The 21,896-nt window shown below is 51.8% G+C and overlaps 2 protein-coding genes across 3 annotated transcripts in view; both read left to right on the forward strand.

Annotated features, from left to right (window-relative positions):
• The window catches only part of Nploc4 (NPL4 homolog, ubiquitin recognition factor), a 59,690-nt gene extending 49,810 nt beyond the window's left edge, over nucleotides 1–9,880 (forward strand). Inside the window, exons 14-17 of the mRNA XM_052758892.1 lie at nucleotides 2,524–2,619; nucleotides 3,755–3,871; nucleotides 5,474–5,576; nucleotides 7,630–9,880. Coding sequence (XP_052614852.1) covers nucleotides 2,524–2,619; nucleotides 3,755–3,871; nucleotides 5,474–5,576; nucleotides 7,630–7,787 — 474 coding nt within the window. The 3' untranslated portion in view covers nucleotides 7,788–9,880. The remainder of the gene's footprint in view (nucleotides 1–2,523; nucleotides 2,620–3,754; nucleotides 3,872–5,473; nucleotides 5,577–7,629) is intronic.
• Nucleotides 9,881–10,003: 123 nt separating this feature from the next.
• Faap100 (FA core complex associated protein 100) lies at nucleotides 10,004–21,445 on the forward strand. 2 transcript variants are annotated; one of them, XM_052758891.1, is made up of 11 exons: nucleotides 10,004–11,683; nucleotides 11,771–11,889; nucleotides 12,554–13,509; nucleotides 14,659–14,815; nucleotides 15,505–15,739; nucleotides 16,094–16,274; nucleotides 16,981–17,117; nucleotides 18,071–18,187; nucleotides 20,243–20,329; nucleotides 20,629–20,764; nucleotides 20,980–21,445. In XM_052758891.1, exons 1-10 carry the CDS (start codon nucleotides 11,519–11,521, stop codon nucleotides 20,758–20,760), a joined length of 2,286 nt encoding a protein of 761 aa, XP_052614851.1. In that variant the 5' UTR covers nucleotides 10,004–11,518; the 3' UTR covers nucleotides 20,761–20,764; nucleotides 20,980–21,445. The 2 variants fall into 2 exon arrangements, with proteins under 2 accessions (XP_052614851.1, XP_052614850.1); XM_052758890.1 differs by having other exon boundaries at nucleotides 15,505–16,274.
• The last annotated feature ends 451 nt before the right edge of the window (nucleotides 21,446–21,896 follow it).

Raw genomic sequence — 21,896 nt, forward strand, 5'->3', positions numbered from 1 at the left:
ACTGCTGTGCCAGAATATCTATTCAGGCTGCATTTGGACTTAGGATGGGTATATGATTCAGGCAGTAAAATATCATTGCATTTGGAGCAGTGAGTCCCCCTGAGCCTAGCCCATAGTTGCTCCATTTCAATTGACAGCTCCTGAGAACATATTTATTACCTAGGCCATAAAGGCATCTGTTTTTATACTACCTGGGGTGTAATTAAGATGAAAACAGATTGATGGAGGAGTCAGCATGATTTAGAATGAGCTTCCTAAGCCCTTCCCTTTACCTCCCCACCCCACCCCCGCCACCCCTGCCCCCAGCACTTGCCCACACCTTTCAGCATCACTGGGTTGCTGGGGAACCATTTACCCTGTAGTATCCCTGTTCTCTGTCCCTATGAAGATGAGGCCTGGGAGAGTCTTAGAGTGGGTGCCCAAAGAGTGCTGTTTGGCTCTTTCCCTGCTGCCAGAGATAGACTAGGGCTGTCTGTATCCCCCTCCCCCGCCTTTTTTTTTTTTTTTTTTTTTTTTTTTTTTTTTTTAAAGACAAGGTCATACTATATAGCCCTCACTGGCCTCAAAGTTGTAATCTTGCCTCTACCTCTTCAGGACTGGAATTAGAGGTATGAACCACCATGCCCAGCATGTCTGGTGGGTTGTTTTTGTTGTTGTTATTTGTTTGGGGTTTGCTTTTGTCTTGTCTTGGTTTGGTTTTTGTTTTTGTTTTGTTTTGTTTTTTGAGACAGTGTCTCATTTATGTAGCTCTGGCTGTCCTCATAATCACTGTGTAGAACAGGCTGTCCTTGAATTTATAGAGATCTGCCTGTTTCTGCCTCCTAAGTGCTGTGATTAAAGATATAAGCCACCCCACCCAACATACCTTCTGTTCTTAAATTTGAGAGTAGGATAACTGTATCACAGCAAAGATTTTGCATACAGAGTCACCTCCCAAGCCCTGGGATGGCTATTTCATAAACCCAGGACAGTCTTGAGCAGGGATGGCCTTCAGCACATGAAGAGAAACTGGATCCCTAGAGTGATCCCCTGGAGCTACCACAGACTCTTATTGTGTTGCTCTCTAGGGTCTCCTGCAAGGTTAAATACTCCTCACCCTTTAGAGATTTGAATGCATAGCATTGTGTGTACTAGGCAAGCACACTGTTATACCCCTGTCCCTTTTTGTTCGAGTTTTTTTTATTTTGAGATAGGCTCTCCCTTAGTTGCCCAGCAGCCCTCAAACTCAGAATCTCTTGCTTTGGCGTATTGAACAATTGGGTTACAGATGTATACCACAAGTAACTCTGGATTACTGGTAAATTCTAGCAAATACTCTGCAGCCACCCTCCCACTCCTGCTTGTGCCTACCCAAAAGCAGAGACTTGAGTATCCCCAGGCTTTTGCTTACAACTTGATTATACTTCTTGTGTCTAGTGTTCAGATATGGCTGGAACTGTGTTGTCAGTACCGTACTCGGTGCTTCTATGGGAGCCACTCCCATCATCTGCCTCTTAGATAGGAACCTGAGCCATATGGCCAGCCCACGGCTCAGGTCTATAGACTTGGCCTCACTGCTGCAAATATTTGCCTGTAAAGGACCAGCCATCTATGATGCATCTGATGGTTCAGCTTGTCCTTATAGAGTGCTGACATTGGCACAGCTGAGTCCAGAAATAGCCTGCTGCCTTTGCTGATGTAGAAAACAGATCACAGCGACCAGAGCAACGTTTTTATTCTTTAGAAATAGTCCCACAGGAGTTAGAATAGCTGTTCTATATCTGGAAGGGGTATGACCTGATGATGCTAATGTCATGTGCAGAGGGAAGTATGTCAGACACAAGTGTTGGTAACTTGCACTTAGGTGCTTTTGTGGGAAGGGGCCTCTGCCAAGAGGAATAAAACCTGTGTTCCTATCGATCCTGAACATTCACCAGTGACCCTGAGGCTTCTATTGATTATGTGTTAGATTTAAAATGCCCTCTGCCATTAACTAAAGCATGCTGGGGTCAGAGAATTGGCTCATCTTTGGTAGAGTCTTGACTTAGGTCACTCGCCTTGGAGGAGAACAGCGCCCATGACTCTTAGTCCTGCCTGCGGAAACCAGTTCTCACAAAGGGCCTCTTAGAGACTCTTGGAGGTAATTGGCGTTTCTCAGGCCCACACTGACTCCATAGCTGCCACCAAGCCTAGTGTTGAGAATTTTATGCCTTTAGTCTGTCTCTTGCCTTGTCTGTTCCTTTCTGTAGTTCCCTGACCAGGATGAACTGGCATTGGCTATCCATAGCAAAGTGAGCGCAGTGGCACAAGCCCCGGCAGTTAGGTGTCGTGTCAGCCCCGAACAGAGCCAGGCTGCCCAAGTGTTGGTACTTGTAAGATACGTTCTTTAGTTTGTTTCCCAGAGTCTGGGTTTATTATTTGAGGATGACAGTTTCCTGTTCCCTTCAACATGTCATCTCAGAAGGTCTGTCTGGACGGTTTGTAGAGGCAGAGTGCCCGTCCTGTTTCTGGAACATGGTCATAGTATGTTTTTTTGTTCTTTAGATCACAACCACCTTCCCCAAGGATCCAGTTTACACTTTTTCTATTTCGCAAAATCCGTTTCCTATTGAAAACCGGGATGTGCTGGGTGAGACACAGGTAAGCTCTTTGTCTTAGAGACAAAATTTAAAGGAACTTCTGATTGTCTTATTTTTCCCCAAAAGTGCCATTTTTACACTCCCTTGATTCCTTATCTGGCAAGTCCCATGAGGCCCTGTTGTGGGTATTGTTGGTTACTTGGATTCCCTTTTTTCACCAGGTAATAGATAACCATGCTTAAATCCCCTGAGGCCCTTGGTCTACAGACTTGCCAGAAATCCATTCTCACTTGGCTTTTAACGTTTCCAATACTATTCATCACTTTTTGTTGTCTGCCAAGCTTTCTTTGTCTGTTGCTGTCCCGTACAGTAGAGCAGTGCAGACAGTCTCCCTTCCCTGTTGGTCTGCCATGCCTTTGCTCTCTGTTTGAGTTTGCGAGGTCCATCTGGACTCTGGTGGCATGTGGTGTTGATGGGCTTTGTTGCTCATATCTCCTATTCTGTCCTTTGCTTTAACTACAGATCCACCTGACCTGAGTTGCCATTATTGTCTAGTACAGACAGTCTGTGTACTTAGTTGTTTTTAGGCTGTACCAATACTTCAGAATATGAGTTGGCTGAGGAATAGCCATAAATAACATCTACTTTGGGTGTGGTTCCTTGAAGCCTATCTATCCAGGGATGTCAGATGCTTATGGGACACTGCCACTTACTTGGCAGACCTTTGAGATGTCCACAGTGATCCTCTTGCTTGTGTCTGGTTGTTTAAAAGCTACCCTCAGCAGGTGTGATGGCACACGTCTTTAATCCCAGCACTCAGGAGGCAGAGGCAGGCTGATCTCTGTGATTTCAAGGCCAGCCTGGTACATATAGTTTAAAGACAGGGTAGGTAAAGGGATGTTTTCTGTTTATCTGACCAATGTCTTGGGTCTGGGCCGCTTAAATACCTGCTTCCTTATATACCTGGGTCAGGTGTGCTGAGGGCTTCCACTGGGCAGCAGAGTCACCCTAGCCCTGTAGCTCTCGGCACCTCCTCTGGACTGACTCCCTTGGTGGTCACTGAAACAGGAGAATAATGTGTTTCTGCTATTTAATGTGCCTGTGTTTAGTAAGAGGCAGCACTCTTTGTTGGTTTAGTGGTAGGGATTTGTGATAAAACATTAATTTTTCTTCCCCCTTCTTGACTCTTTCCTTAGGACTTTCATAGTTTGGCCACGTACTTGTCCCAGAATACCTCGTCCGTGTTCTTGGATACCATCTCTGACTTCCATCTCCTGCTGTTTCTGGTCACTAATGAAGTCATGCCACTGCAGGTACAAGCTCTGCTGCCCTCTTGCTTGCTTTCCTCAGATCCCAAGTACTGGGTGAAGCTTGGTGTCAGGAGATAGCTGCCCCATGCCCAGTGGGTGAGATGTACAGGCCACGGCACTTCACAAGGGAACTTCACTGTTGATGGAGATGTTTGATCTTTAACCTCTGTAGTGTAGGACAATTGGGTTGTTGAGAATCGCCTGGAGAGCAGAGGGAAATGAGGTCTGTCCTCTAGTCTGGAGCCTTAAGCATTCCGTAGTCCAGACAATCCCTGTTGCACAGCCTCAGAGCCAATGCCTTTGCTGTTTCCTGATGCCATCTCTCCTTATGAGCCAGAACTTTTTTTTTTTTTTTTTTGGTTTTTCGAGACAGGGTTTCTCTGTGTAGCTTTGCGCCTTTCCTGGAACTCACTCTGTACCCCAGGTTGGCCTCGAACTCATAGAGATCTGCCTGGCTCTGCCTCCCAAGTGCTGGGATTAAAGGCATGTGCCACCACCGCCCGGTGAGCCAGAACATTTTATGGCCTGAGCCCAGAAGGTTTGGCCAATTTCCAGGTCCTGCATACACCATTGCACAGTTGGCATTTTTAAGATACACAATAAAGGAAAACACCTGAATGTTTTGCAGATGGTAGATGCTCTTTGAACAGGGCAGGGCAGCAGGTCCCCCAGGAAGCCTGTGTGTATGCCTTGGGCATCCACAGCATGAGTGCCCTTTTTCTGTGGCCTTTCTTTGCCTGAGATCCATGGAAATGCCAAAGAGATAAGAACAAGTCTCTCTGAACTTGATGACACTAACTCAACCTCTTTCCCTAAGGGGACAAAATAGAGGCCTCACTCCCAGGATATTTCCATCCAGCAGCTTGTAATTATCCTTTTATCTTGCTGGGTTTGTATACATCGTAGTATATACACATTAACATGTCCACCACCCAATATGATACTCTCCATGAGGGATCCTGGTTTTTCTGGTTGTGGTCAGCCTTCTGGATCCAGGTTAAACCCTCTATCTGAATACAAGGTGACAGAAGGGTCTGTCTGCATCAGGACCACCTTTCTATCCAGCATGACTGTTTTTGCAATTACCTGATAGAAAACATTATTGAGAGGTACTGAGAGCCCTTGATAACCTCATTGTAGAGACTTCTCTCTGTATGTTGACCCCCAAAGGCTATAGATAGTTTGCGGGCACGATGGAGAAGAATAAAAGCAGAGGGCAGATTGTGAGGGAGGAGGATAGGTCTTACAGACGTGGGCTCCTGTTAAAACTGTCTCTAGGACCTAGGTGTGTGCCTTCTTTGTTGTGGGGGCTATGTGAGAAGAAATTAAGTTTTGGTTAACTTTAGCATTTAAATGTATTTATTTAATACCTTTCTCTCTCTCTCTGCATACTGGGGATTGAACCCAGTATGGGTTCATTAGGCATGCACTCTGCCACTAAGTTGAATTCCCAGTTAGATCTAACACATCTTACATTTTGCAGTGACAGCTTCTGAGATTATTTTCAATTTTCTTTGAAAGATGTTATTGATATTAAGGGAAAAAAGATAGTAAGAGTCTTTTCCCCTCAGAGCAAAGTGGAACCTTTGTTGTGACTTCTTACAGGACAGTATCAGCCTGCTGCTAGAAGCCGTGAGGACCAGAAATGAGGAGCTAGCACAGACATGGAAAAAATCTGAACAGTGGGCCACCATTGAGCAGCTTTGCAGTAAGTGTCCTCTCTTCCCCTCTGCCAGGGGCATGAGCTCTGTCATTTAAACCCTGGACTTCTAACCCAGCTCCCTCCTTGAAAGGATTGAGCAAAGGGACAAACACAGGCAGCCATGGAGGCTGGGTGGGTATATGTCATGGTTGCTGATGTGGCCACATACTAACCAGCCTGTAATCCTTGGGTTTGTAGTTTTACGCTGTGATTGTATGCACCAGCTAGATCCTTGGTCTGAAAAGGTATTTGTGAGCACCTTATGTGTCGCCACCATCCCCCACACTCCAGTGTGGTAACAAAACAGTTTCCAGTGCTGCAGGCGACAGGGTCTAACTCCTTAAAAGTCCATGTCTGATGGTCCAGTCCTGTGCACAAGATCGGTGGTGAGAACCAAGTACTGTTTATGACAGTGTCACAAAACAAGACACCAGGCTGTGCATGGTGTGCACACCTTGGAGCCCAGCACTTGGGAGGCAGAGGCCAGCCACAGAGTGAGTTCCAGGGCAGCCAAGGCTGTTATACAGTAAAACCCTGTCTCAAAAAACAAGGCCAGGTGGTGGTGGCGCACACCTTTAATCCCAGCACTTGGGAAGCAGAGCCAGTTTTTTCTAGTTTTCTGGTTTTTCGAGACAGGGTTTCTCTCTGTAGCTTTGCACCTTTCCTAGATCTCTGTAGACCAGGCTGGCCTCGAGCTCACAGAGATCTGCCTGGCTCTGCCTCCCGAGTGCTGGGATTAAAGGCGTGTGCCACCACCGCCCGGCTGGCATGCTTTATACTTACCAACTCTACTGGTGTCATGGTAGCTCCAGCATAGAATTTACCTAATACATACAAGGTGTTCCCAAGTATCTTGTTTTGTGACAACTTTTTTTTTAAGTAAAGTAAAATTAACAGGTTCTAACATTTATTTAGAGATATAGACAATCTAGAAAAGCCAAGTCCACCTGAAAGGCAAGGGAAAAGCTAGAGAAGTCACCTGTCTGACCTCAAGCATAAAGTTTCAGTGATCCACCAACATGGTGTTGACAGGAAGGTAGATAATCTGACACACTGGTTAGGAGTGAGCATGGATCAGCGCGGCCAACTGAAGAGGATGGCTTTCACAGGAGAGTGAGCAGAGATGGCGGGGACGACAGCACACACCTGTAAATTCCAGCGCTTAGCACTGGGCTATACACTGAGTTCAGGGTTGGCTGGTGGTGTTGCTTGTTGGTATAGTGCTTGCCCAGGCACAAAAGATTGTTTAAGTTGAAAATTAAACAGTTAAGCTAGGTGGTGGTGGCACACGCCTTTAATCCCAGCACTCGGGAGGCAGAGCCAGGCAGATCTCTGTGAGTTCAAGGCCAGCCTGGTCTACAGAGTGAGTTCCAGGAAAGGTGCAAAGCTACACAGAGAAACCGTGTCTCGAAAAACAAAACAAAACAAAACAAAAAAACTTGGGGTGCCACTGCACATTCATCAGAGTAGCTAAAATGAAAAAACAAAACACAAAAACCTGACAGTATCGGGCACTGTTGAACATGGGGCAGGTTGGACTTGAACTCTACTTGGGAATGGATGTGACTTTCTTTGGAAATGCTACAGAGCTGCTGGTGGTGGCACACACCTTTAAGCCCAGCACTCAGGAGGCAGAGGCAGGTGGATCTCTGTGAGTTTGAGGACAGCCTGATCTACAAAAGCTAGTTCCAGGACAGCCAGAGTGGTTACACAGAGAAACCCTGTCTGGAGGAGGGAGGGGTGTGCTACAGATGCTTGGCCTCTGATGCAGCTGGACCTTTACCAGGAGAAAGTAAGATTCAAGTCCACAAAGAGTTTATGTAAGAAACTACCCAGAGACCCACCACAGGGGTGTGATGTTGTCACAGGAATGAATACCTAGCAACAAGGGATCGAGCTTCTAGTGCACAGCAGGGTGGGGTGTTTGCTGACTGGAGCCAGCACAGATTTTGTGCCGACAGTTTGGGACTTTGGAGCCACCTCTGCCCTGGCCGTAGAACTTGAGGAGATGTCTTTCCTGTGCAGAAGTGATGTGTTCTCGCTGCTCTTTACCCTACAGGCACCGTTGGTGTGCAGCTCCCAGCTCTCCAGGAATATGGCGCAGTCGGGGGCTCGGCACGTGCTGCTACCTCTGCCATGTGGGCCTGTCAGCACTGCACCTTCATGAACCAGCCTGGCACTGGCCACTGCGAGATGTGCAGCCTCCCCAGGACCTAGGGCTCTGGCCCTCTACTGAGCGGGACTGGGCCAGCCCAGCCCTCTCTGAAGCCTGGAGCGCCACATGTTTCCTATAAGGCCAAGCCGACAGCCCTGAAGCAGTGGGCCAGCTGCCCTGGTATTCCGGATACACTGAGGCTTCTCATTGCGGATCTTGAAGAGAAAGCGCCCCAGCTGCTATGCTGGGCTTGAACAGAACCTCCCAACTGGAAGGGCAGAGCAGCCCTGCCCAAGAGCACCCCACATGCCTCACCTAGTTAATAGCTCCCTACTGTATTGGAAGGACTGAGCACCTCCAAACAATCACCTGAAATTGGGGGTGCAGAGAGGTTGCTGCTGTCACCCCCGCTGTCTTTCCTTCCTCTATGCTTTTTGTTTTCTGCCTCCCACCTTCTCCCCAGTGTTTGGATGGATGCTCCTGGCTGTCTCTGTTCCCTTGCTGTGGGATGTGTTCCTCCTATTGGGAGCATGGGTGGCTAGCTGTGGTCCTCGGTCTGGCCTGCAGTGTGGTGTGTCCCTGCCCTTGCCTGAAATCAGCAGTTATCAGTAACTCCTGCCCAGAAAACTTTTATTTATTGTTTTGAAGATAAAACTGCACAGACGGGAGTGAGAGCAATGTAATTCTGCTTTCTTTCCTCTTGAGTGCAGTCCCTCTCGGTGGTCAGGTGGTTATGGGCAGGGGCCACCATCAGTTCTCCTCGGAAGCAAACCTCAGTGCCTGAGACTTTCCTACCATGCCACAGGATGGTGGCAGCTGGTAGCCTGGGTGGTTTAGCAGAGCAGTGGTGGCTCTTGCCTGGTAGTCCCTTCAGGTGTTTGGGCCAGCCCTGGGATTCAGGTCCCTCCCAGCACTGTTCCTTTTCCCAAGGCCTCCTACACTGTGGCCTTCTTGCACGTGCTGTAGCAGTTGAGACAGTCTAGAAAAGGTGCCCATGTGGCCACCATGAGGCTTGGACAGGTGTGGGCAATTAAAAATGGTCTCTGAGGGTCCCTTGTGGCTGTGTTGTGACAGCTCTTACCCAGGTTAAGATATGGATATCTTGATGCCTCTTTGCCTTAATGAGAGCTAAGTCAGCTGTCCTTTACCCTGGGAAAGGCCATGCCAACCGCAGGCTGCTGGAGGCCATATGTGTCACTCTAGTAGAGTGCGGCCATGCTGCCTTCCGCATCCTTAGCCCTGTGGGCAGGACACTTGTCTGCTAGGTCTTCATGGGGCAGGGCTAGGGTCAGGTTTCACCTGGCATGCAATCTGAAGTCAAAGGCCCAGGGGCTCTGGACCCACTGAGTTTGGTCTAGTATTGACAGGGTCATCCTGGAGGGTCAGGAGGTAGAGAGCAAGCAGTCTCTCCAGCCACCCTACCAACAGCCTACAGAGAAGGTGCTGAGGGCTATCTTTCTCCTTCCTGGTAGTCTCCCTGTCTTTCCTGGTCCCTGAGATCTGGTAGACTGGATGTCCTAGCATAGCTGTGTTCCCGATGCTGACTATACTGGCACCATTGTACATGCTGGGCAGGTGCTGGGCAGCACAGACTCTGGAGACCTTTTTGCCACTACTTATTCCCCATTCATCTTTGTCTACAAAGTTAATTACTTTTCTCATGTTCTGGCATCCAAATAATTCTTGTTTTCTCTGTCTTTTAGCTAAAGAAATTGTTGTGATTTCTCTGCTTATGGTTTTCAGTTACTCTTTGTTCAGTAATGCACTTTATTTTATTGTCCAAAGAGAGTCAAGCTAATGCTACCAGCTTGGGGTGAGCCCTACAGAAGTTCAGGCCTGAGCCTCTCAGCTACCTCCTCCTACATGGAGGTGGCCCTAGTCCCACCTCTAATCCCTCCTGCCATCAGGCACTATAACCCAGAAAGGGGTACCTGTGGGTATACCTACCCAAGTGAACCCAGTGGCTGCCATGGTCCTCTTCAGGCTCAGAAATGGGGCCTAGCCCTGGCCTTGCTCTGACTAGCCTGCTCCTGGGACATGGGTGCTCCCGCTTCGGCTCTGCTTTGGGCTCATAGGTGTGCATTGGCTGGGTGTGGACTAGTATTTCTTTGACCCTAGCCCTGCAGTGGAACCTAATAAAAGCGCCTGAAGCGATTGCCCTGCTCCCAGTGCGTTGTTCCTGTGCCCAGAACCATTATCCACCAATTGTATCATGTGTGGTGTGTATGTGCATGTGCTGTCTTGAGTGTTAAAACCTGGTATGCAGAAGATAAGCTGAGGATGCTTCCAACTCTTTGGAAGAGACTCAGATGCTGCAGAGGAAGACTTCATCCCCCAGGCGTTTCCAGCCAAGGTGTCTTCAGAGCAGCCTGGGGACAGGACTTAGAGATCTGTTCAAAGGCCACTTAGAATTTGGGCAGTAGGTTCACCACCACTACCACCCCCAGGTTGTGGTTTGGTTTTTAGTTTTTTGTTTTTTTTTTTTCATTTTATTTTTTAATTTACAGCTGGACATGGTGGTGGATGCCTCTTTAATCCCAGCACTCTGGAGGAAAAGATAGGCCAGGACTACACAGTCTGTCTCCAAAAAACATTAGTTTATCATTTGGTGTTTTGGCTTTTCAAGACAGGTGTCCTGGATCTTGATCTGTAGATCAGCCTCTCCTCAGAACTCAGAGATCCACCTGTCTCTGCCTCCCAAGTGCTTGCTGGGATTAAAGGTGTGTGCCACAACCACCCAGCATTTATTGTGTGTTTTTGTGCACATGAATAGAAAGGCCAGTAGAGGATGTGGGAGCCCCCTGGAGCTGCCAGGGTTGTGGATGCTGGAAATCAAACTTGGGTCCTCTGCAAGAACAGTATGTGCTCTTAACTGCTGAGCCATGTTCCAGCCCCAGAATTGTGTTTAAACAGCTATGCTAGGATTATAACTATGTCCAAGCCCACGGGACATTTTTTTGTACCTGGTTGTGCCCCAGACACCTTTACTCCTAGATTTGGCCACTGAAATATTCAGACTAGCATTTTACCAGACAAGGTTTCCTGGGCTGACCCCACAATTCAACTCAAGCAATCCTGCCTCAGCCTGAGGAGCTACCGCTCTAGGAACATAGGCAGTGGCATCTAGTTTCTGAGTAGGATTCTCATCTCAGCCGGCACCCTCAAAGAGCAGCAAGTAGAACTGTCATTGAAGAACAATGGAAACCGTCTCTTAGACCTTGCTCTTTAGGGCTCTCAGCATCCTCTGCTCCAATTCAGAATCCCTTTTGCATCCGGACGAGTTCGTGCATGGAGGAAAGGCTGTTCTGGCTGGCTGGCCTGAAGCCCTATTTTCCCTGATCAAGGGACTGCACAGTATACTGAGCCACCCAACTCCAAAGAGCCTGTGCTATGTTGGTGACACCCTCCCCAGTGCTGACACAAAACCGGGTGTGGCACGCAGCCTTGTACTAGAGCAACCTCTGCACGCCAGGTAGGAGGTCTGAGGCAAGGACCCCTACCTGGGCCGGAGTGGACTTGAAAAACCGCTTCCGGTTTTCCGGCGGCCCTCGGCCTTCCTGCGTTTCGCTCTAAATCGTGGCTCTGCTAAGCCACGGTGTCTGCGCGCCCGCTGTGACGGGGCGTTCCCGCCGGCTACAGGACCGTCGGACCGCCGTCCCCGCCCCTGCACAGGCCCCAACCCCGCCTCCGCAGCGGCCGCTTTACGGCGGAGGCCGTGCCACGCTGTAGGCGGCCGTAAAGCCTGGAGGCGGCACCGCCTCTCGAGGCTGAGCCCTGGCCCGGCGCCCGCACCATGGCGGGCGCTTCCTCGCGCGTGCACTACCTGTCCGACTTCGGCTGCCCGCTCGGGGGCCGGGCGGGGGGCCAGCCGCGAGTGCTGCGTCATGAGGCGGAGATCTTTCTGTCCACAGGGCGCGAGTTCGTCTATGTGTACGACCAGGAGGGAGGGATGCTGACGGTGAGCGGTGGGCGGGCGGGCGGCGCCGTTCCGAGGTGAGCCGGGGCCGCGTGTGCCCTCGCCTGACCTCGCTCTCCTGGCGCCCAGGCGGTGTACCAGTTTCCCGACCAGGTGTGGCACCTGCAGCTCCTGGCCATCCGCAGGGCACTCTACGTCCTGTGTGCACGGACTGGCATCTACTGTCTGTCGTTGGACTCCCAGAACAGGTGAGGGGGCGTGGCCCCACGCGGCTCAGGCCAGTTCACAAGTCGGGTCCCTAGGGAGGCCTGCACGTGGTAGACCTGCTGTCGTATCCTCCTTTGAGCAGTGCCCGGTTTGCCCCTGTCCGTACTGACCGGCCACTGACAACATGCAGGAGGCAGGGGACTGCGGTTTAGGCCATCTGTATGTGCACTTGGAACCTCTTGCCCCCAACAGTTGTGACCCTAGAGTGTCTGCTTCCATGAAGTTCTTAGCTGTTGAGGCTCAGGTAGTGAAGTCTGCAGCCAGGAGCACAACTGCTATTGCCCTCAGGTGTCTGGCAAGACCACTTAGAAGTGGGTCTCAGAAAGAGGTGTCTCCTGTTGGTAGTAACAGCAAAGGCTTGTTGGCCAGTGGCTTGTGCTGGGAAAACTCAACAGACACAGCCCAGATGCAACACGGGATCATTCTCACACCGATGAGCATTGTCTGTGGAGCTATGCTTCTGGCTGATCCGTGTGTCAGGTGGCGTATGTGACCTGCTGAGTAGCCTGTGGATGCCATGGGAACACTTTCAGGCACTTGCTGTGATGTCTTCTGCCTAGCCTGCTCAGAGCAAGTCAGGTTATTGTTGAACATAACGTGACGCCACCCCATCCAGTACTGACTTCTGTTCCATTGTTCCTGAAGGTCTGTGATCCAGGCCTGTGAGGACAAAGAGGATGAGGCTCACCCTTGCCCTGTGACCCATGTGGACCCAGATGCCTGTGTCCTCCCTGATGCGGCTCTCTGTGCCTTCACTGTGCTGGATGACATGCTGGTCACCCTGGTACAGGGCCCCACCCAGTGGAAGATGCAGCTCTTTGAGCGTCCCTGTCCAGGGGAGGAGCCTCAGCCTGGAGGCCAGGTTGGTGAGGTGGAGTTGTCTACCTGCACCCCTCCAGGTGGGGTGCCGGGAAAGCCTGCAGCACCCTGCTTCCTGCCGGTGCTGTGCTGTGTGTTCCCGCCAGGCTCCAGGGCACCTCACGGCCACCCGCAGGGCTGTGGCTGCTTTGTGCTAGAGGAGGCTCTCTTTGGCCTACTCTTTGGAGCTGATGCCAGCCTCCTGCAGTCCCCTGTGATCCTCTGCGGTCTTCCTGATGGCCAGCTTTGTTGTGTGGTTCTGAAGACCTTAGTCCCTTGTGGGTTAGCCCCCAGTGACCCAAAGGTCCTGGTCAAGATCCTCCATCACCTGGAGGAACCTGTGGTCTTCATTGGGGCTCTGAGGGCAGAGCCACATGCTGAGGAAGAGGCAAGGGAGCTGCTGCTTGAGGAGAATGTGCACTCTGACTGCCTGGTAGCCCTTGGCCACCAAGGCCGGACACTGGCCATCAAGGCCAGCTGGAGTGAGTCAGGGAATCTGGTGCCAGAGCTTCGTGAGTACTGCCTCCCCGGGCCTGTGCTCTGTGCCGCCTGTGGCAGGGATGGCCACATGTACCACAGCACCCCCTCAAACCTCTGTGTGGTAGACTTGACTCGGAGAGATGCTCCTTGGAACCCTGAGAAGCCAGACGGGGCCGTAGGAGGTCTGCCCTCCACCCTGTGCCCAGCCAGCTTGAACATCTGCAGCGCCGTCACTCTCTACGTATCATCCAGGGCATCTACAGGTATGAGCTGCCGTTGCATAGGACCATGCCTTAGGACAGTCTTTCCCCTGAGCTGTCCTTGCTCCTTGCTTTTTTCTTTGGTGAGACCTTTGCAGAGGTGGCAGGTACAGGCTTTCTTGCCAGGCCTGTCACAGACCAGTGGTTCACTCACTCCTGTCTTGGGGTTAGGTACCTCTGTATGTGTGTCCTGCCTGGGATTGGGCAGTGTGCTGCTCTACCTGGGTGTGCCCTGGCTCTTCAGTTGAGTGCCAGCTCACAACATGTGGCTTATGAGGTTGGTGTAAGAGCATACCCCCACAGCAGGTCTCAAATCAGGTCAGGCCAAGCCTCCCTATGTCCTCTGAGGCTGGATGAGCCTGCTTTCACTGCTGTATGACCTGTTTATGAGCCATTCAGAGGGTGTCTCAGTTCTCTAAGACAGCTTTAGCTGAGTTTGCCAGGCTCTGGGTTGAGAGGAAGACACTCCTCTCTCCCCAGTGCTTTCCCATAAAGATCCACTATGAATAGGTTAAATCTGCAGAAAACCGCTTATCAGGAGAAAAACACTTGGAAGAGCCAAACTACCACAGGGTCAGGGCAGGGATAGGTGTGGCTGGAGACCAGGGCACCAATGAACTTATTTCCAGCTACTAAACTACCCACTTCAGGGTTCATGGTAAGAGCTCTGTTGGGAGTCAGGAAGCAAGCACCCTTTGGCAGGGACAGCCTCTGTCCCCTCAGTGACAAGAAGAGGGCAGGATGTGGTGAGATGTGCCCAGTGAGGATGAGGTGAGCAGAGCTCGGCCTCCAAGGGCACTTCTCTTTGGAAGGCTCAGCAGCTTTGCTCTGTGTGGCCTATTGAAGACTGAGACACTGTTGAATGATTGGATGCCATACAGTGTCCTCCTTTGGCCCCTTTTTGTCCTGTCTATGTGGATCAGTCACTACCATGGCATCACATCTGGGCTGACACTATCTCGTGTAGGCAATCCAAAATGAGTATAGAAACCAATGGTCACCTTCTCTGTCCAGCCCCTTGGTGTGGGCTTCCCTGGTCTCCCCACAAGCACCTCATTTCCTTCCTTGGACTCTGCCTTGACCCTTTGCCAACCCTTTTCCTGGAGTCCAGAGCAGACACTGCTGACTGGCCCTGCATGTGTTCATCATCAGGTAGCACCGAGCTCCTGGCCCTGTCTTCCAAAGGACGCCTGATCACCTGCAGCCTGGACTTGAACTCTGAGGTGCGTGTGCCTGCCAAAATGGCTATGGCAAATGCAGGCCAGAAAATTAAGGAGCTGCTCTTGGACATCGGTGATGTGTCTGAGAGGTGAGCTTCAGGCTCTGGCTCATGAAGAGCTTGTATCTTGTTCTTGGGGGCCAGCATCCTGGGTGGAGCTGACTCAGGCTAGGGAGGTTCTGCCTAACAACCATGTGTGTGGCTATCTCCATCAGGGGCCAAAGAGTCTGCACTCAAGCCCTCAGAAGACAAGAGACCCCTTTCTTCTCAGTCCTTCACCTTCCCTCTGACAGGATACAGGAGCCTGCTAGCACCAATCCGATGCCTGTTTCTGTGGATGCTCCTTACGGCCAATGTGTTTCTGCTCTCAGCCAAGTTTCCAACACCCAAACTTTCCCCTCAGCCACGACCAGTGCTAGTTCCTCTTGCTCCTCATGACTTTGGACCTAGAGCTGCTTGTCTATGGGCTTTATGGCCTTGTGACTTGGGGATATTCCCATAGGTCTACCACCCACTGTTACTGTGGAGTGTTGCAAAGGAGAAAGGGGGCCATTTGGGAGCTTGTGGGGTGATTTGTGGGGCACTTCATCCCTGGCAGGCATAGGCCAGTTCAGCGTCTCCACCCTTTCTTGCCTTCCAAAGCCAAGAATAAAGATCAGGTCAAGCAACTGAATGTGGCTTCTGAAGGGTTTCCCCGGCATCCTCTGAGAGCTGGTGTACAGATGTGGCTCCCTCTGCTGTGACCTCATTGTCCTGGGTGTTGTGTCTGTTCCTTGCAGAGTGTCCTTTCTGAAGAAAGCTGTTGACCAGCGCAACAAGGCCATAACAAGTCTCAACGAGGCCATGAACGTGAGCTGTGCCCTGCTGTCCAGCCAGGAGGGTGTTCGGCCCATCTCATGTACCATCACTCTCTCCTGGAGCCGCCTGGAGTTGCGAGACATGCTGATGGCCACCTGCACACTAGAAAACAGTAGCAGCTTCAGCCTGGACCAGGGCTGGACCTTGTGTATTCAGGTGCTTACTAGTTCCTCTGCCTTAGACCTGGATGGGGCTGGTTCAACTTTTACCTACACCATTCCAGTGGACAGACTTGGCCCAGGAAGTCGGCGGGAAGTGACATTGCCCCTGGGCCCTAGTGAGAGTGGCATGCTTGACCTGCCAGTGACCATGTCCTGCTGGCTCTTCTACAGCCTCAGGGAGGTGGTGGGTGGGGCCCTGGCCCCTTCAGATCCTCTAGAGGTCCCCTATCTGGAGAAGCTTCCTCTCAACCTTCCTAAGCAAGAGGGTGTCTGCCTGCCCCTGTGCAAGCGCACAGTGGACATGCTGCAGTGTCTGCGCTTCCCTGGTGTGGCCTCACAACCTGCACAGGCGCCCTGCGTGCCTGGCCCTGCCTGTGAGCCTGTGGAAACCTTCCTGAAGACCTGCCAAGCCCCTGGCAGTGAGCCAACTGGAGCTGCCTCCCTGCGGGCCAAGTACTTGCCTCCATCTACAGCATCCATCAGGGTGTCAGCGGCGCTCCTCAGGACTGCCCTGGAGGGTGGTCACTCAGGTTGGTGGCACTACTGGCTTCACTTTGGCCTCAGGGCCCTGTCGCCTGTGAAAATAGGATGTTCCCCTCTCTCCCTGTGGCTCTTACGAGTTCACTGCATCCTGATTGCTGTCGGAGTCTTGTGTCATGCTGCCCTGTCATGTCCTTTGTGTGTTTCTTAAAAACTGTGAGGAGGCACAAGCTAAGCAGAGACAGGTGTCAGTGAAGAGTGGCCTGGTAAGTTCTCACATCAGGCACGGTGTCTCCAGACCAGAAGCTGGTCTGTCTGAGGTCTGTCACAGCACTGGGCCTGGCTTTTGCTCCCACAGTGTGTTGAACTGTTTGTATTGTTTGGCACCGGATGTGTGGCAGAAGTGTCCTGGTTGCTGGTTCCTCTCTCCTGCTCCCAGTGGATGTTGGGTTGTATATCTGGTTTCAGTCTGTCCTGGGGAGGGCTGAAGCCATCCTGCACAGCATTTCTGTCGGCACCACAGTGCAGTTAGGACTGTACCCTGTGCCTTGGAGGACCTCCCCAGTAAGATTCTAGCTCTGGGTCCATGATTTCCTGATGACCCCTATTCCTTCCTATCTTAGCTCCCTACTTGTGGTAAGACTGTGGGCATTTGGGACACATAGGTGGCATTGGAAAAGGAACATTTGAGGGAAGCCACACAGGTGCCATTTAGTATGACCTGCCTACACTCCAGCAGGCACCTCTCTCTTCCAGGTTTCCACCTGTGCAGTGCCACCCTGCAGTGGCTCCTTGCCGAGAACGCTGCTGTGGATGTTGTGAGGGCCCAGACACTGTCTTCCATCCAGGGAATAGCCCCAGATGGTACCGATGTCAACCTCATCGTCCATGAGGCAAGCAGGGGCCGCTTGCATGTTCGTGGGATGGGACTCAGGGCCCACAATCCTCAGTGGGTCCTTGGGCCATTGCTTATGGAGAATTACTTTAACTGGGCTGTCAGTCTGGGCCACTGGGAGGACCAGCCCTGTCTGATCCATCACGTGCACTGCTGGGGTCACAGTGGACGATAAATACAGTATTGGTGGTCAACCAACCCAAGCCAGTATCAGCTAACCTATTGGACCACCAAAGGGCAGTGGGCCCCTTTGGGGAGCCTCAAGTGAGACATCCCACCCGCTCTGGCCTTTCCCTCTCGTACAGCCTCTTTTTGGGGTCCTCCTACATCCAGGATCCCCTGCAATAGACCTTTGCATCTTACTGTCAGAGACTCTTGGAGAGGAAGCCCTGTCTGCCAAGGACTATGGACCTCTACTCCCAGAGCTCAGGCCATGTACTCCAATCCCTCACTGCACTGCCCTTTCAAGCCATGTTGTGACCAACATCTAAGCCAGATGATCCCTGGCCAAGGCTAAGAACTAGCAGTGGTCCTGGTCAGTGGACAGAGTCTGTGCTTGCATGGAGAAACCATTGGTGGTCAAGGCCTTTCTACAGTCCCTAGGCTCTGGGTCTTATGCCACTGTGTAAAGAGCAAGACAGGGCTACCCAGCCCTCAGCCTGTCTAGTTAGCGCAGTCAGACCTCCTGGAGGGTGCTGAGATATCCACAAACAGGCACTTCAACTCCCTGTGTTAGGCCTTCATTCCATTCCTGACCTAGAGCCAAGTTTAGCTTGGGTCTGGGTGCAGCCCAGAGTGAGGTGGTTCCTACAGGATTGGATTCTGAGTCGCCCTGATATGGCTGTCCATTGCAAATAGGTTTCTTACCGTGGTTCTCCAGCCTGCCCGCCTTTAAAATGTGAAGAACAGGCCGGGCTGTGTTGCAGCTACTCAGAGCCTCATATGTTACAGGTAGCTGTGACTGATTTGAGCCCCGCAGGGCCCATCCAGGCTGTGGAGATCCAAGTGGAGAGCTCCTCTCTGGCCAACATGTGCAGGGCGCACCATGCCATCATCAGACGAATACAGGTACCACAGCCAGCAGGGTGGGAGGTTGGGAAAGGAGGCTCTGAAGGCACTAGCTGTATCTAGGTTTCTTCTATGGACCCACACAGCTGTGGGCATCTCGGTGCGTGTGTGAGCCCTCCAGGTGTGCTGTCAGCACGTGTCACCCCCAAGTTCAGAAATGGCCGAGTCTATATGTCTGATAAATTTCTAGTCATTATTGTCCTATCTGGGGCTAAGCCCCTCGTGTGGATTCCAGGCCAAGTGTCTGTGCTATGAGTAGATGGATCAGCCCAGGGCAGTTCATCAGTGCAGAAGAAGCCACGTCAGCACAGAGACTCCCCTTGTGCCAGTTAGCATGGCTCTGTCCAGAGTGCCATCACCCATGTGAGACTGGTGTGGCCCATCCTCACTCAAGTCAGGGTCCACAGTGGCTCCCAGGCAGGTCTGCAGTTAGTTCTTGACTGTAGCCACCAACCTGACCTCGGAACTTGTCCCTGTGTGCTCTGGTGTTGCTTCTCCTGAGAATCAGGCCTTAGAGCTGGCAGATGCTCTGTGATGAAGGGACAGGTGGAGGTGCTCGCTGCCTGCAGAGCTGGAAGGTCAGCCCTACCACATGACTCCCCTGTCCTGAGCCATTTGTGAAGTTCACCTGCAAAATGAGTGGCGTAACAGTAGCAGGCTGTAACACAGCTGTGGGCTTTGTGTGTTTGGGAGTTCAGTCCCCATGCGGTGGATTACTAGCAGGGTAGTCCCCCCCAAAGCAGTGGCGCCACCAGTCTCCAAGAACTTCTGTTACCTTTTGCCCAAATTTCCCATTATAAGGACACAGTCACATAGGATTAAGGCCACCCCAGTGGTTTTTATCTTGGTCATCTGCAAAGACCCCATTTCAATAAAAAGCTGCCTTCAGAGGAACTAGAGTTAGGACTTGGTGTGTGATTTCAAGGGGACACAGTTGATCCTTGATAGAGAATCACATTGTGCAACTGCCCCCTAGGTAGCATTCAGCAGGGCAACTTCAGGCAAGCACCTCCATGGTCTATAGACAGGAATCTCCCACAGCCACTGGGACCTTGCCCAGATGTTGCTTCCCCAAAGGTAACACTGTCCAGGACCCTGGGGTGGATATTCAGCCTAGGCAGGTCTGCTCCGAGGCTTTGACATACCTAAAAAGGTCCTTTAGCAAGCTAGACTGCCTTCAGAAAGCAAGAATGAATGCCCAGCCCTGAGTGAGCCTGCAGAGGGAATGAGCAAATATATCAGATGGGGCTCCTGCCTAAGGCCCAGCCCAAAGTTTGAGTCACAGAGTCAAGATTTGGGTTTAGGTTTAAAAGGGTTTAAAAAGGCGCTTTAAGCTGGATGTTGTGGCATACGCCTTTAATCCCAGCACTTGGGAGATAAAGGCAGACAGATCTCTATGAGTTCGAGGCCAGCCTGGTCTCCAAAGCAAGTTCCAGGACAGCCAGGGCTACACAAAGAAACCCTGTCTCACAAAAAAAAAAAAAAAAAAAAAAAAAAAAAAAAAAAGGCCGGGTGGTGGTGCACACCTTTAATCCCAGCACCAGGGAGGCAGAGCCAGACAGATCTCTGTAAGTTCAAGGCCAGCCTGGTCTACAGAGCGAGATCCAGGACAGGCACCAAAACTACACAGAGAAACCATGTCTTGAACAACCAAACAAACAAAAAAGGGGTCTTTGGTCAGGCCTAGTGGTACATTCCAAAATCCTAACAGTTGGTAGGTTATGGCAGGAAGATCAGGAATTCAAGCCCAGCCTGAGCTACATAGCAAGTTTGAGGCTACCCTGGGTTATTGAAGGCCCTGACTTAAACTCCAGAAACGTCTTTCTTAATTACTGTGGGTGGGAGCTCCTGTGTCTCCGAGGAGGAAAGGCCTGGGGAACATGGTGGGAAACACTGCTGGGTGAATGAGTGGGCTCTCCACAGGAGATAGTGTTTGGGGAGACATAAGAAGTGGTCACTATGATCTGAGGGACGTGAAGACCCTGGCCTCTGACTGAGGCATTCACTCTGGGAAGCACTCTCCAGTACCCACCCAGCAACCCTTCTGTTCCCCAGACTATGGTCACAGAGCAAGCTGCCCAAGGCTCCAGCCCACCTGACCTCCGAATACAGTATCTACACCAGATCCATGCCAACCACCAGGTGAGCCCCAGTTCCTGGGTATGAGGAATGTCCCCAGATGGCATGTAGGAAAGACAGTACTCAGAGGGCACCAGCCATGTGAGGCTGCCCAGTTTTCAGTGTGGGCTGGGTTCTCTGGATGAGATCAAGATGTGGGGGGGTCATGTCCATTTCCTGTTTGCCTGCCTATATCCACGTGGTTGTATGTCACATATTTAAGGCCCTGTGACCCAGTGCTCTTTTCTGGACCACCCACTACCTCCCAAGTACAAGACCTTCCTAGGTGAAGGCACAGGCTGAGCTGTGCTGCCTGCCCACAGGAACTGCTCCGGGAGGTGCAGACACTGAGGGACCAGTTGTGTACGGAGGATGAAGTCAGCTCCTACTCCACAGCCCAGAAGCTCCTGCAGGTTTACAAGCAGCTACGCAACCCTAGCCTTGTCCTGTTGTGACTAGGTGGGTCCTGGTCCTCTGTCCCACTTTGTCCAGTGTGCTGACCTCTGGTTCTACCCAAATGGAAAAGGATACACGTTGGCTCTCTGGCTTAGGCAGCTGTACCTCCTGGCTAGGCAGCCAGGAGAGCTAAGAAGTGGGTGTGAGGTGGATTCAGGCGGCATCTGAACCCACTGGCCTTTGCTGCCTTCCTCTCACGCCTTCTTCCTTCCCGACAGCTGCTGGCCAGCTTCTCGCCACGGCAGGACACACCTCAGGCTGGGTCTGGGACTGGCCTGGCAGCACCCCTCCACTGGAACCTCTGCACCCCTGATGGGAAGGATCGTTGCCCAAGTACTCGGGCCATGGAGACACAGGGTTTCTGGGGCTCAGACTTGTGGGTTTAGGACTGCTCTGCTGCTGACCCCACCACATCTCAGGAGCACTGACTGCCTCTCTGGAGCCACCAGGTGGCAGAGTGCTCACCCTCAACCAAAGCACAAAGACCATGGGAGGGCTCCTATAGATGCCAACGGCCCAAGCCGCCTCCAGCCGGTGTCCCAGCCGCCTCCTCGGCTGGGCAGTGCCCTGCTGCTGCTGGTGCTGTTTTCACCATGGGAGGAGAGCATGTCTGCAGGGCCTTGTGCCTGCTCCTGTTGAGTGCTGTCTGTGAGGTGCTGTGCCGACAAGCTGCTCTTTCCATGACAGGTGTCAGATGATGTTTACTTCTTTCCTCACACCCTCTTCACAACCTGCTCTGCTCTGTGCAACTGGGTGGGTAGGTCCGTCCCAGCTTCCTCACGGTGCCCAGTTACCCTCCACCAGGGCTCCTGTGGCCATTTGGGGCCAGAGATCTGCCCCTCAAGGTCTGGACAGACTGGGCTCCTGCCACCCTCACCTCACAGGGTATTTGCATAGGCGTTTGTCCGTCCTACTGGACAGAGTCCTCCATGGAGGCCGTTAGGAAATGGAATGGCCTCTCTGGACACACCTGCAGTCTGTACAAGCCTGGCTTTTGTAACAAGGTGCTCAGTGTCAGGGTTGCCGGCTTACCTTGCCTGCTGGCCTGCTAAGAACCCTGTCCACAGCTTGTCCCCAAAGCCACCCTTGCCACCTTCCAGTGGGAGCCTCTAGCTACATCATGTAGTGTGCCTGA

This window comes from Peromyscus californicus, unplaced genomic scaffold (assembly GCF_007827085.1).
Source record: "Peromyscus californicus insignis strain IS unplaced genomic scaffold, ASM782708v3 Scaffold_3__1_contigs__length_106647218, whole genome shotgun sequence".
Classification (NCBI taxonomy): domain Eukaryota; kingdom Metazoa; phylum Chordata; class Mammalia; order Rodentia; family Cricetidae; genus Peromyscus; species Peromyscus californicus.